Below are 13,006 nucleotides of genomic sequence, written 5' to 3' on the forward strand. Positions count from 1 at the left end.
AAGAGACAAGACACAGGAGGGTGGGTTTACTAGGGATAGTGGAGGAGCTACTGCTGCTTAACTTCTTGACTCATAAAAGTAACATGGGTTCTCATGTCATGGTAACACCTTATTTGCTTTAGTTTGCTCAAGCCAAGCTGTATCTCAGAGCAGGGGTCCAGGCCTGTCTTGGATCCAGTGGATGGAGTTTAGACTCTACAGGCTAGGCAAGATTTAACGTGAGAATTCAAAAGCATGGGCTCTGAAGCCAGAGTGCCTAGGTTTACACAGAGGAAGGTATAGTTTTAGCTCTTCCTTCTGTTATAACTTTATAAAATGGAGATGAGAATTGTATCTGCTCTGTGGGGATGTTGTGAGGAAAACATGAGATAATTCTCATAAAGACCTTGAAATTTCACCTCGTTTATAAAGTATGTGTGCAGTAAATGCTACAACTGTTAAAGAAAGTTGATTATGACAAAACTATGCCTTAACAGAAAAGCATTTGGATTCTTTTCCATGTTGTTATTAGGTGGCACTGGTACCCGGGTGATCTGTTCAGATTGTTATGACAATGCCAACATCTACTCAAGGACCCGAGAATACTGTCCATACACCTATATTGCTGAGGAGGATGTTTTAGACCAGACCCTGTCCAGCCTCATGGTTCAGATGCCCAAAGAGACATTTTTGTCACATCCTCCCCAAGATGCTGCTACTCTGGAAAGTCTGATACCATCAACAGAGAGAGAGCTGTCTGCCTTTCCCACAAACCATGAGAGGATGCATGAGAAGCTTCCCTTCTCACAGATGAGCAATGGTATGGGAGCTTTTGATTTCACTTTCACCTGATCTGCCCTTCTGTTGTGTTGGTAGCACACTCATTTCACAGGAAATAAACAAATTAGTATGCTGGAATAATTGCCATTGTTAACTAGTGTCAACTAGAGGTTTTTGCTTAACTTCATTTAAATAATGGAGATTTGAAATGCTGAACATATGGCATGAGAAGCCTAAAATGTTTTGTTTGGTTGCTCTTCTTTCAGGCAAGCAATCTCGGCATCACATTACCCATGTCAGCAAAACAAAGCTCTTTCTGGACCAATCAGCTGTCATTTCCTCTCAGAGGAAGAACATTGGGGATAGGGCACAGGGCAAAAATTGCAGGGTCACAGAGGAAGGTATAGTGTTGCTTCCAGGGACTTTTCTAGCAGCAATAAATGATCTGACATGAAATTGAAGATGTGCTCTGTAAGAGACCAACCAGTTCTAAAGATTCCCCAAGAGGTATAGGTCAGAAAAGAACATTGTCATTTAAGGTAGTCTCTTAGCTTTACATTCAGTGTCTTGAAAGAACTAAAGTACAATACCTCTTTTAACCTGGGAAGTCTTCATTTGAATCTGGTTTTAAGTACAGAGATGAGCAAATGAGAGACTTCCTTAGATTGTCCATTCCTTGCCTAGGGTATCCTAATTAATTTTCACAGCATGTGCTATCATTACCTTAGAACTTGTTAGACATGCACTTGTGTTCCCGTCCTAGACCTAGTGAATCTGAATCCAAATTTTAATGTGGTCCAAAGATTATTTTTCTATGCTTTCGTTGTGTGTGTGTGTGTGTGTGTGTGTGTGTGTGTGTGTGTGTGTGTGTGTGTGTGTGATGGCGTCATGCTCAAATCCAACACTAATTCTCCTGCTTAGCCTTCCAAAGGCTGAGATAATAGGCAAATGCTGGGATTATTATGGGCATATGCCTCATGTGGCTTGTATTAAATTTTGTTTGTGTTTTGTGTGTGAGATCTGCATGCATTCATGTACAGATACATGCATGAGGAGATTAAAGGAGAATGTCTACAGTCATCCTCCATTGCTTTTGAGCATATTTTTTGAGACAGCATTGCTTTGTAAACCTGAAGATTGCTGTTTAAGCTAGGCTGACTAGCCGGGCAGTGGTGGTGCACGCCTTTAGTCCCAGCACTTGGGAGGCAGAGGCAGGCGATCTCTGTGAGTTTGAGACCAGCCTGGTCTACAAGAGCTAGTTCCAGGATAGCCTCCAAAGTCACAGAAAAACCCTGTCTCAAAAAACAAAACAAAATAAAAGGCTAGGCTGACTAGGCAGCAAGGTCCCAGGATCCTCTTGTCATGCTCCTCAGTGCTAGAGTTACAGTCATACATGACGTTGCCTGGCTTTTTATGAGTGCTGGGAATTTGAACTCAGGTCTTCTTGCTTTCACAACATGCCCTCTTACCCACTGAGCCATTTCCTCAGCCCCCACACGCATATTAAATCTTGAGAATTCCTTCCCTGGCTTATAGCCCTGCTTTCATTTGTGGGTGTTTGTTTCAAGAATGTTAGGTAGATAGGTAGGTGAGAGAAAGTGTGTGTGTGTGTGTGTGTGTGTGTGTGTGTGTGTGTGTGTGTGTGTCTATCAATCATCCTACCTCCATTTTTTTTCAGTGCTTTGACTGCAGGTGTGCATCACCACATTTGGCTCAGAAATGCACATTTTTTTAAACTAAAGTACAGATAATCTGACTTACTGTAGTTACTTTGGTTTACTATTTGTTTCTTATTGTTTGATTTTTATATACTAGAAGCTGTGAGAGAATGGTTATTTTTCAAACTTTTTTATCTTTGGCTTTTTGAGACAGGGTTTTCCTCTGCCTCTGCCTCCTGAGTGCTGGGATTGTAGGTGTATACTACCATACCTGGCTTTTAACTTTTATATATTATTATTATTATTATTGTATGTGTTGGGGGAATGTGCCACAGAGTGCATAACAAGGTCAGAAGACAAATTTGTAGAGTCAGTTCTCTCCTTCTGCCTTTATGTGTGTTCTGGGGTTTGAACTTAAGTCCCTAGCTTATGTGGCAAGCTGCTTTACCAGCTGAGCCATACCATAGGCCCCACACTCAGCTTTTAAAATGTTTTTAAAGAGGGGTTATAGCAGTGGTTCTCAACCTTCCTAATGCAGTGACACTTTAATAGTTTCTCATGTTGTGGTGACCCCCCAGCCATAAAATTATTTTCTTGCTACTTCATAATATAATTTTGCTACTATTATGAGTCAAATGTAAATATCTGATATTTATCTGATATGCGACCTACAAAGAGGTGGGACTCACAGGTTGAGAACCACTGTGCTAGAAAGATGGCTCACTGGTTAACAGCACTGACCACTCTTCAAGAAGACCCAGGTTCAGTTCCCAGCACCCATATGGTGGCTCAACTGCCTATAACTCTAGTTCCAGGAGATTTGATGCCTTCACCTCACTTCCATGGGCATCAGGTATATGTGGTGCACAGACACACATATAAAATAAAAAATTTAAAATGTATTTAAAGAAGTGATACCTCCACTGAACCAATGATTATTGTCTATGTGTCATGGAACTGTCATTACAATATTCCTTTTCCATGTGTCTAGACTTTTGTATTTTATTTTTGTCTTAGGGTTTCTATTGCTGTGATAAAACATCATGACCAAAGCAACTTGATGAAGAAAGGGTTTATTTTGCTTATAATTACATATAATAGTTCATCATCCAAAGCAATGAGGGCAAGAACTCAAGCAGGGCAGGAACCTGGAGGCAGGAGCTGATGCAGAGGCCTTGGAGGGGTGCTGCTCACTGGCTTGTTCCTCATGGCTTGTTTAGCCTGATGTTTTTCTGTTGGCTTAGAAGCTGCTCATGAATCTAATGATATTTTAATTATTGTCTGGTGCCCCACAGCCCCTTAGTCAGCACCCCACTGGCCACTCAGGCTGTGGCCTGGTGGGGCTTCCGGTCCTGTGGCCATGGTTAGGTCTCTATCCCTCTGTTTATCAATAAGGCTCAGAAGTCAAAGGCTGGGGTGAAAACCTGGTAGCTCAGAGATGCTGAGTAGCAACTAGCCAAAGGTGCTTTTTGATGGAGACACCACAAGAGACACATCTCTTCTCTCATCCCAGAACCAAGAGAACTCAAACTGTAGTTCCCACCCTTTTCTTCCTGTGCGTCTTCTCTATCCAAATTGCTGCCTTCTCTATAGCCAATTCCAGTTAGTGAGTTACTGGCTCTGATTTAAGGTTTAGCTTTATTGGGTAATCTTGGGAGTGTCAGAGTGTGATCAACATATCCCACATTAGCCTGCTTTTTTTTTTTTTTAAAAAAAAAAAAAACTATTTAACTTTATTTTATGTACATTGATGTGAAGGTATCAGATCCCCTGGAACTGGAGTTAGACAATTGTGAGCTGCCATATGGGTGCTGGGAATTGAATCCTGGGTCCTCTGAAAATCAGCCAATGCTCTTAACCACTGAGCCATCTCTCCAGCCCCACAGCCTGCTTTTTTATAAAACCAAGGACCACCACTTAAGGGATGGCACCACCTAAAATGGGCTGGACCCTCCCCCATCAATCACTAATTAAGAAAATGCCTTACAGGCTTGTCTATAGTCCCATCTTATGGTGTTATTTTCTTTTTGGCTTTTCAAGAAAGAGTTTTTCTGTGTGTAGCTCTGGCTGTCCTGAAACTGGACCAGGCTGGCATTGAACTTACAAAGATCTGTCTGCTTCTGCCTCTGGAGTTCTGGGATTAAATGTATTCACCACCACCACCTGGCAGAGGTATTTTCTTAATTGAGATCCCCTCCAATAATTTCAGCCTGTGTCAAGTTGACATGAAACTAGCCAACACAATTCTCAAGGCAGAAAAGCTACTAAAATAACAGGTGAAAAACAGCAGCATGATTTCAGAAACTAGCTTATTAGTTCAGTTGAATATAAAGGTTTGGTAGTTCATGGTTCCAGTTTTTATCTTGTTGTTTTTAATGTTGGCATTGTGATTTCAGTGTCCTTATCAAGGATGCTGGGCATCTTTACTTCTTTTGGTGATTGGGTTAAAAGGATATCTGGGGCTTAGAGATAAGGAGCACCAGCACAGCAGCTCACAACCATCTGTAACTTCAGTTCCAGGAGATCTAAGTCCCTTTTCTGGCCTCTTTGGGCACCAGACACACATGTGATAGATACATAGGCATACATGCAGGCAAAACACCCATACACATTTTAAAATAGGGTATCAGGCTTTAGGAAATTAATGTTGAAATTCTTGTTGTCATTAATGATAGTTCTTATTTTTCATTTTCAGAAATATTTCAGCGGCCTCTGTGGAACATGAACAGAGAAGTAGGCCTACTTCCCTTTTCCCAGCAGCCTGTCCTTGAGTCACCACAGCTTCAGCAACATGAGGGACTGGCAGAGAGAGATCCAGACTGCTCTTCACCTGTGTCCTGCCACAGGTTACATGACCACACTTTTGATTTTAGTAGGACTCGGAACATTCAAGATGGTAGTGAGGGCACATGAAGCTGGCCCAGGAAGAAATCTGAGCAGAGACTCAAGTTAGTTAATTTGCTACCTCAGAGTTGAGAAGAACCCCCAAAGTCAGCATTTGCATTACTCTTTGCTTCAAATTATATCTGACCACACCAAGCAAAGAAAAGGTAGTGGCTGACAGAAATGTACCACAGAAGTGTGTACCAGGTTGAAAGTACACAGCCCTGGCAGAAGACGATATGGTCAAATGTCCTTGCAGGTGGCCCCACAAGTATGTGCCCATGTGTGCACTGCCTGTCACAAAGAATGTCATTGCTGCTTAGCCTGCTGGATTGCCCCAGAATGCTCATAGAAAGCATCACTACTTTGACATTCTACTTTGCCTTCCAGGCAAGGAGCAGAGATATCGTCCGAGCTCTCCTAAGTCTGACTGGGATTCTCCTGTGGTGTTGAGTACAGAGTGGAGGCTGAGCTTTGATATTCAAGGTCTTCAGCTAGAATCCAAGTTTTGCTGACTGGTACCAGAACAAAGGCTTTTGTATTCTTGTGGGTTTTGTGTGTATGTGTTGTATATTTGTTTTGTCCCTTTAACCAGGGGTATTAATTGTAAATATATGTGCATTTATAAATAATTTTTCTACTCATTGACCTTGTGTGTTGGCTACAATGTAAATGTTTTTGATATGCCCAAATTATGTATAATGTCTGTCTAGTTACTGTATGGACAACAACTTCTCAAGATCACAGATTTTGCATAACTTAGTTTAGTGAGGTCTATGAACTCTGTTTAAAGTTCTAAGACTATTGTTATGAAGCTTATGTGGAGAGGCAGGGTACTTAGTGATTGTGTGCTCACAAACTCGAGCTTGGTGTAATTAGCTGCTTGCTTCATGCCTGAAGGTCCATGCATCCAATCGCTTGCCATCTGTTTATAAGTGCCAGGTGATAATCTTGTTCTAGCATAAATGTCTTGTTCTTCCAGAGCCCAGCAGCCTTGTCACAGCCCTGTGAGCCTAGAAAGTGACTTGTTTGGGGACGGTCTTCCTTCAGCAAAGTACTTTGATGACAAGGAAACCAAAGATTGTTCTTTTTTATGTTTACTTTGTTTTTAATCTCCTTCATGAATGTAGCAATGAAGAAGGGAAGTGTGTTCTTGGGAGTAGGTCCCATGGAAGTTCCTGTACTCTGTAGATTTAGAGTGGTCCTTTATACCAGTTATTATTTAAGCCAAAAAGCTTTCTATAAACAAAGAATGTTAACACTAATGAAATGTCTGTACTTTCAGTCTGTCTTTGTCTTTGAGTGTAATACCAGCTTCCTGCTAGACGGCTCTCGACTTTTAAAGGTATCTATTCATAAGTAACTGTATATTTCTAGAATTCTAAACCTGGTTTCTTAGCTTTTTGTCAGAAAGTTGAGATGAATTTCTGACGTTTTGTCCATGCTTGTTTTAATCCTAAATTTTTCTTCCTCAGGTAGCACCACTGTTAGCTTTTTAATTTTTTTTTCTATTTAAATTGTCATGTTTTCTTCATTTCCACTTTGAACCTTTAAAATAATATAGTCCTCTTACCCCTTTGGACTACATGCTTTCTTCCTTTTGGGCTGTGTTCCAGTTTTATAGTGGTCTGACAAGAAATTAAGAGCTGGCCCCCTTCCTGACACTGCTCTTGCTAGCTGTGCGTCTGACTCTTACTGCTGAAAAGAGGCTGTTTACCAGCTGCCTAGGCCACTCTCCAGCTCCCTCCAGGAACCAAAGAGGGTTGTGCCACTTCACTGAAGAGCTGCCTTTGTGAACTGTTAAGCTAGATCAAGAGTGATGCTGCTTGCTCTGACTTGAGCTGTATTTATTTTCCCAGTACAGGACTAATGGCCTAAGAAATGCTCAGGGGAGGGGAAAGCACTCTGCTTTTCAACAGTGTTAGTAAGCAAAGACTGCTGTCTGATTGAAAAGTTGCCTTCTGTCCTCTGGAGCAGCAGAGCTGCAGCGCGGGTCTAGAATGGGGATATGCTGCAGCTTGTTTGTGCTGGCCATGCCGCTTCTCCTGTGGTCAGGCTGTAGTGCTCACTCATTGAGTGTGATCTGTCAGAATAGGAAGCAGACCCTGACCCAGTTCCTCTAGAAATACTTTATCCAGGACATCATCTCCAAGCTCCAGCAGTGGCCTTTCTGCTGGTGGTGTCAGTCTAGTCTCCTGAAGGTTGGTGAAGTGTTGGACCTGCCCTCCCACATATCCCTGGCTTGCTCAAATAACTGATTAGGAACCCGTTTACAGATGAGAAGATTCTGCCTCTGGTCTTTAAATAACAGCAGATTCTTACCCCAGAGAAAGGAATTCCTGAAAAAACTTGAACATGTTTGACCAAGCAGTCTCTACCGTCCAATAGTGATAGAATTGGCATCTCATAACACTTCCTCTAGGCTGGACAGGGTCCATCTAGGATTTAGTTAGTTAAGGACATTGCAGAGCAAAGCAGACTGAAATGCTGAGAGAAGTAGTCCATCCCCCAGCCAGTTCCCACTTCATTTCAGTGGGACCACATAAGCTCTCTGAATTTGTTTGTGCCACTCTTGGGCTGATTTTACAAGTACCTATAGGAAGTAGCCTTTTCCTTGAACTCTTAGTAGGCTGTACAGTGCCCACTGAGGGCTTATAAAGGACCATTAGTCTTCATCAAGCAGTTTTAGCACTGTCAGCTATCCTATGAAGAGAAGGACATGATAGAAGGCTTTGTTTACATCTTGTAGGAAGTGACAGATGCCATCTCCAGGAAGGTGTAGAGTATGCATCTTAGTCTAATAATCATACTTTTCTGGTAATGAAAATGGTCTCCTTTTTGGGGGGAGGTATGTGCAGACACTAATTGCTAGCCATGCCTAAGAGAGTTCTTTGATGGAGTAGAAAATGGGCAAGGTTACTATAACATCTGCAATGTTAGCATTAACTTGAGAGTTTTTCCTTTGATCTTTGGGTCTGGTTTAGTGCAATTCAGAATTCTTTTTCTAAAACTAAGCCATTTGGGACTTTGGTTAACAAAGGAATCTGGTTTGTGTTCACAACTAAAAACATGAAGTGGTGGCATTGTTTTTCTGAAAAAAAAAAAAAAACCCAACACTGCTGACATTAACAAAAAATTTAAGCCTGTGTTGTATTATAACTCTTTACTCTGATTTTTAGAAAATATTATTAATTTTTTTAGCCCCCACTGGCCTTGAGCTTTCAATTTCTTGCCTCTTGCATCACCCTCCCAATGTGGGGACTGTAGGTATGTCTGACTTGATTACTATTTGTTCTTGCCTATGGAGCCCAACTGGAGTGGAGTTGATACTGCAGTTCAGTTTCAGTTTTTTTTTTTTTTTTTTTTTTTTTGGGTTTTCGAGACAGGGTTTCTCTGTGTAGCTTTGGAGCCTATCCTGGCACTCGCTCTGGAGACCAGGCTGGCTTCAAACTCACAGAGATCTGCCTGACTCTGCGTCCCGAGTGCTGGGATTAAAGGCGTGCACCACCAATGCCCGGTGCAGTTCAGTTTTATTATGTTTTACCCCAGTGTGTGAGGATGGCTTTTTCTCATTATTGGATACTCACTGATGTGCTACTAGGGGAAGGAGTAACAGGTAAGTGTGGCTGGCATTGAACCTACAGCTCTGTGAATGTCCCACTGAGCTCAAACCCCATGTTTGTTCTCTTTTTATGTGGGACATATTCTTTGGGCCTTTTTTTTTTTTCCTTTGGTGGTCCTGGGGATTGAACCTGTAGCCTCGTGCATACCAGGCAAGTGCTCTACCTCAGAGCTGCAACCTCAGCTGAAACGTTGTCTTGCTGCAGACTAATGGGTGGTTATAAAAACGATGGGACCATAGATGGCTGGGCTGAGTTTTTCTGTTAGGTGTTCTTGGCCAGTCCAGAGGCCAAGAGGATATGGAGGTGTGCTCACACTTCCCTTTCTGCTTTAAACTTTTTGTTTGGAACATGGTCTAAATGTTCAGGACTTAGCCAAGATTTTCTTTTTCTTTTGTTCGTTTTTGGACATTAGTTCATTGACAGAAGTACCAAGTTTCTGAATTAGGGATGTATTAGGAACTGCACTTGGAGCATCTAATAACCCAAGAACCACCTGTAGGCTTTGTGAGATGATGGGATGGGAAGGAGAGGTTGATGTATGGTGTCCTAGGAGTCTAACCCAGGCAAGCGCTGTCACAGCAGTGTGCTTTAAATTGTGGTTTGGATCCACTCCCTCTGGTCGTATGTTGTTTCTTTGCAGTTACAGTAATGACCAAGCAGTGGAGTGAAGGTGAGGAGCAAGCGGCTTAACTTGCCTGCTGTTGAATGTGAAGTGATCTTGTAGCGACTGTAACTGTTTTCAAAGAGAAGCTGATCTTCAGATGGCCAAGTGCCCTTGAAGTATGTCCTGGCTGCTGGAGATGGCCTCTTCACCTACCAAGTGACTTCTACTCCCTGCTGTCCTCTATTTGCTTTCCTATTAGAGGATATGGGGCTGAGCAGCCCTGGTGTAAGGCACCTCTAAAGAGATACACGCCGTGCTGTTCAGAGTGGCTGTTTCATGGTATTGATTATATTTTCTCACATAAGAATGTATATTTTATAGAGCATGTGTTCGTCCTGTCTACTGTAATGTCAATAAAGCTAAAACATGATTCTCTTGTCTTAAGTACAGGAATGAATAGTGTGTTTTGTTTGGGCCCTTTTGAGGGAAGTTTTCGAATAGTTAAACAAGATAAAATGAGGAGATTGTTTTTCTTTTGCTCTCACCAAGGCCTACTTTCTGTGCCTGGTGCTGGGAGCACCCTGGAACTGAACTCTGCAGGACAGGCACTATATACTCTCTTCTTGTCTGTCTAGAAGTCCTCTGATGCTAAGTGCTGGGAGACAAATGGGTTTGAAAGTCATGAAAGAGTTCTCTGCAAGAGAGAATCTGAAAGCAATATTTTCTAGTTTGGTAAAGTCTTTGGTTAACATGGTATTTGAGGAATGTCAGGATTCTGTGTCTTCTTTGCTCTACCACCTCGGGCTTGGTCACTCTGGGCCAGGACAGCTCTTTGAAGACTGATTGTCACATCAATCTCATTGTGTACATCTGCCACACTGACAGTCTGGGGTAGCGGATGAGACAGACAGCTGGCCAAGTGCCCTTGAAGTATGTCCTGGCTGCTGGAGATGGCCTCTTCACCTACCAAGTGACTTCTACTCCCTGCTGTCCTCTATTTGCTTTCCTATTAGAAGATATGGGGCTGAGCATTAATCTGCATTGTGTAGTTGAGGAAACTGCCTTGGTGAAGCAGCCACTGACAGGACTTTGCCAAGCAGGCCTGCTATTTTCTAGCTAATGCTCTCTGGAATGGGAAGCCTGTGGCTTGTTACCAGGGAAACTGTCATAAGGTAGTTTAAAGAAAAAGGAAAGGCATGGGTCAGTTTGCAAAGGAGATGGAATGGCTATGTGGGTGTCACTCACATGGCTTATGGTAGTGGCTGAAATGAGACTGTTGGAGCTGTTGAATTTGCCATCTCTGCTGCATTGTTCAGCCAGTGTTTCTTGACATCTCAGATTTGGAGCTGGGGAGGTTATGACTAAGTGGTTAGGAGCACTTGGTGCTCTAGCACCCTCATCCAGCAGCTCGAGATAGCTTGTAACTCCAGTTCCAGGGGATCTGATGTCTGTCGGTACCTACATGCATGTGGTGTGCATTAACATGTATGCCAGTGTCAGCAGGGACTAGAAGAGGGCATTGGATCCCACAAAGCTTGTGAGTTTCCTGACATGGCTTCTGGGTTTTGAACTAGCATTGTCTGGAAGATAAACAACTATTCTTAACTGCTGAGCCATTTCTCCATCCCAAATAAACAAATAAAGAAATTTCAGGGTTTGGAGAGATGGCTCAGTGGTTAAGAGCACTAGCTGATGCTCTTCCAGAGGTCGTGGTGGTATGAGGGGCAGCTTACAACTGGCTATAACTAATCCGATGGGGTCTGATGCCCTCTTCTGGTGTGCAGACATACATGCAGACAAAACACCTATTTATACAATAAAAGAAATTTCATGTTTCTTTTTCAGTGTCTATTTAGTTCCCAGACTATCAGTATGTTTGTCAAGGCAAACATGAAGATTTATAATTACTGCTGGGAAGAAGTTTTTTGTTTCGTTTGGTTTTTGTTTGTTTCTTTGCTTTTTGAAGTAGAGTTTGTCCGTGTAATGTCCCTGGCTGTCCTGGAACTCCGTTTGTACCCAAACTTGCCTTGAAATCACTGAGATCTACCTCTGCCTCCTAAGTGCTAGGATTAAAGGCCAGCACCTGGCAGGAAGAAGTTTTAAAACCAATAGCAAACACATTGTCCTTACCCCTTGTGGATACTGTTAAGCACTCCCCATACTTAGCATTTTTCATACTTTTTTTGAGGAAGAAATTCTTCCAGCCATTTTGCAGATGATAGAGCTTGAGGTCACACACCTGTAATCTCAGCTCTTGGGAGGCACATGCCAGAGTTCTGTTGAGTTTGAAGCCACCCTGGGCTCCACAGACCCTGTCTCAAAGAAACAGAACAATACAGATGATGGGACAGGTCAAGTACTTGTCCAAATTCATGTAACAAGCAAGCAGGAGAGCCAGGAGTTGCAATTAGGATCTCAAAGAGCAGCTATTATGTCAAAGGGGAAGTGCTAGCCTTCCAGAAGCCTGTGTTGTGTCTTTGGTCTTCATTGACTCAGTTGTGTCCCTAACAAATAGAAATGCTGATGTCATTCCCCAGGACCTCAGGTAACACATTTCAAGATAACCCTTGAAGGATATGATTAAGGTAAAATGATGTCTTCTAAGAGAAGGACCTAACCTGATCTGATTTCTAAGAGAAGGACCTAACCTGATCTGATGGGAGTCCTAAGAAAGAAGAAGAAGAAAAAAAAAAAAAATCAGACACAGGAGTCCAGACAATAGGCCATGTGTGAACTAGCTGAGAAGGCCCTGTGCAAGCCAAAACCTTGAGAAGAAAACAGGCTTCCCTACTTCTCGATTCCTTAACTGTAAAAAGACAAGTTGGGTTTTTGATGTTTTTTTAGCTTTTTATTTTTGTGTATGCACATGGGTATCCACACAGGTCAGAATAGGATGTTGGATTTCTTGGTGATGGACTACCTGATATGGATGCTGGGAACTGAACTTGGGGTCTCTGGAATAGCACACCTGCTTTTAACCCCTGAGCCACCTCTCCAGCCTGCTCTAATTGATTCTTTACCCAATCTATAGAACGGTACAGCAGATACTCTTTCAGCAGCCCTGCCAGGCTGGTCAGATTCCTTTTACTCAAGTATCAAGAGTTCAGCCCAGATTATGTGATTTGCCTAAGGTCACATGCTCAAAAACTGCCTTTCTACTGAAAGAGACTGTGCTCTGACCTAGTCAGAGGGTTGTTTTGCTGTTGTTGTTACTTTGTTTGTTGTCTTTGATTTTTGATGGTGTCTCATGTAGTCCAGGTTAGCTTCAAACCCACTACTCAACACAGGGTATGTGATCGTCCTGCTCCATCTCCAGAGTAGGCACTGGGGTGTCACCATGCTCAGTTTTGTTTTCAAACAGGGCCTCTATTATGTAGCGCTGGCTGTCCTGGAACTCACTCTATAGACCAGGCTGGCTTTGAATTCACAGAAATCCATCTGCCTGCCTCCCGAGTGCTGAGATTAAAGGCACACACCAC

General features: G+C 42.6%; 1 protein-coding gene across 3 annotated transcripts in view; it reads left to right on the plus strand.

Annotated features, from left to right (window-relative positions):
- Lrig2 (leucine rich repeats and immunoglobulin like domains 2) overlaps window positions 1-9,971 on the plus strand; it is a 58,540-nt gene extending 48,569 nt beyond the window's left edge. The window contains exons 17-19 of one of the 3 annotated variants that reach the window (XR_004771728.1): window positions 512-799; window positions 5,113-6,645; window positions 9,564-9,971. Coding sequence is in view for 2 of the 3 variants with exons in the window: in XM_027393860.2 (XP_027249661.1) it covers window positions 512-799; window positions 5,113-5,330 (506 nt within the window). In the remaining variant the exon portion in view is untranslated. Of the gene's footprint in view, window positions 1-511; window positions 800-5,112; window positions 8,410-9,563 lie in introns of those variants that run through there. The other 2 variants (XM_027393860.2, XM_027393861.1) reach the window with 2 other exon arrangements.
- Window positions 9,972-13,006: the final 3,035 nt, after the last annotated feature.

This window comes from Cricetulus griseus (genome assembly GCF_003668045.3).
Source record: "Cricetulus griseus strain 17A/GY chromosome 1 unlocalized genomic scaffold, alternate assembly CriGri-PICRH-1.0 chr1_0, whole genome shotgun sequence".
Lineage (NCBI taxonomy): Eukaryota > Metazoa > Chordata > Mammalia > Rodentia > Cricetidae > Cricetulus > Cricetulus griseus.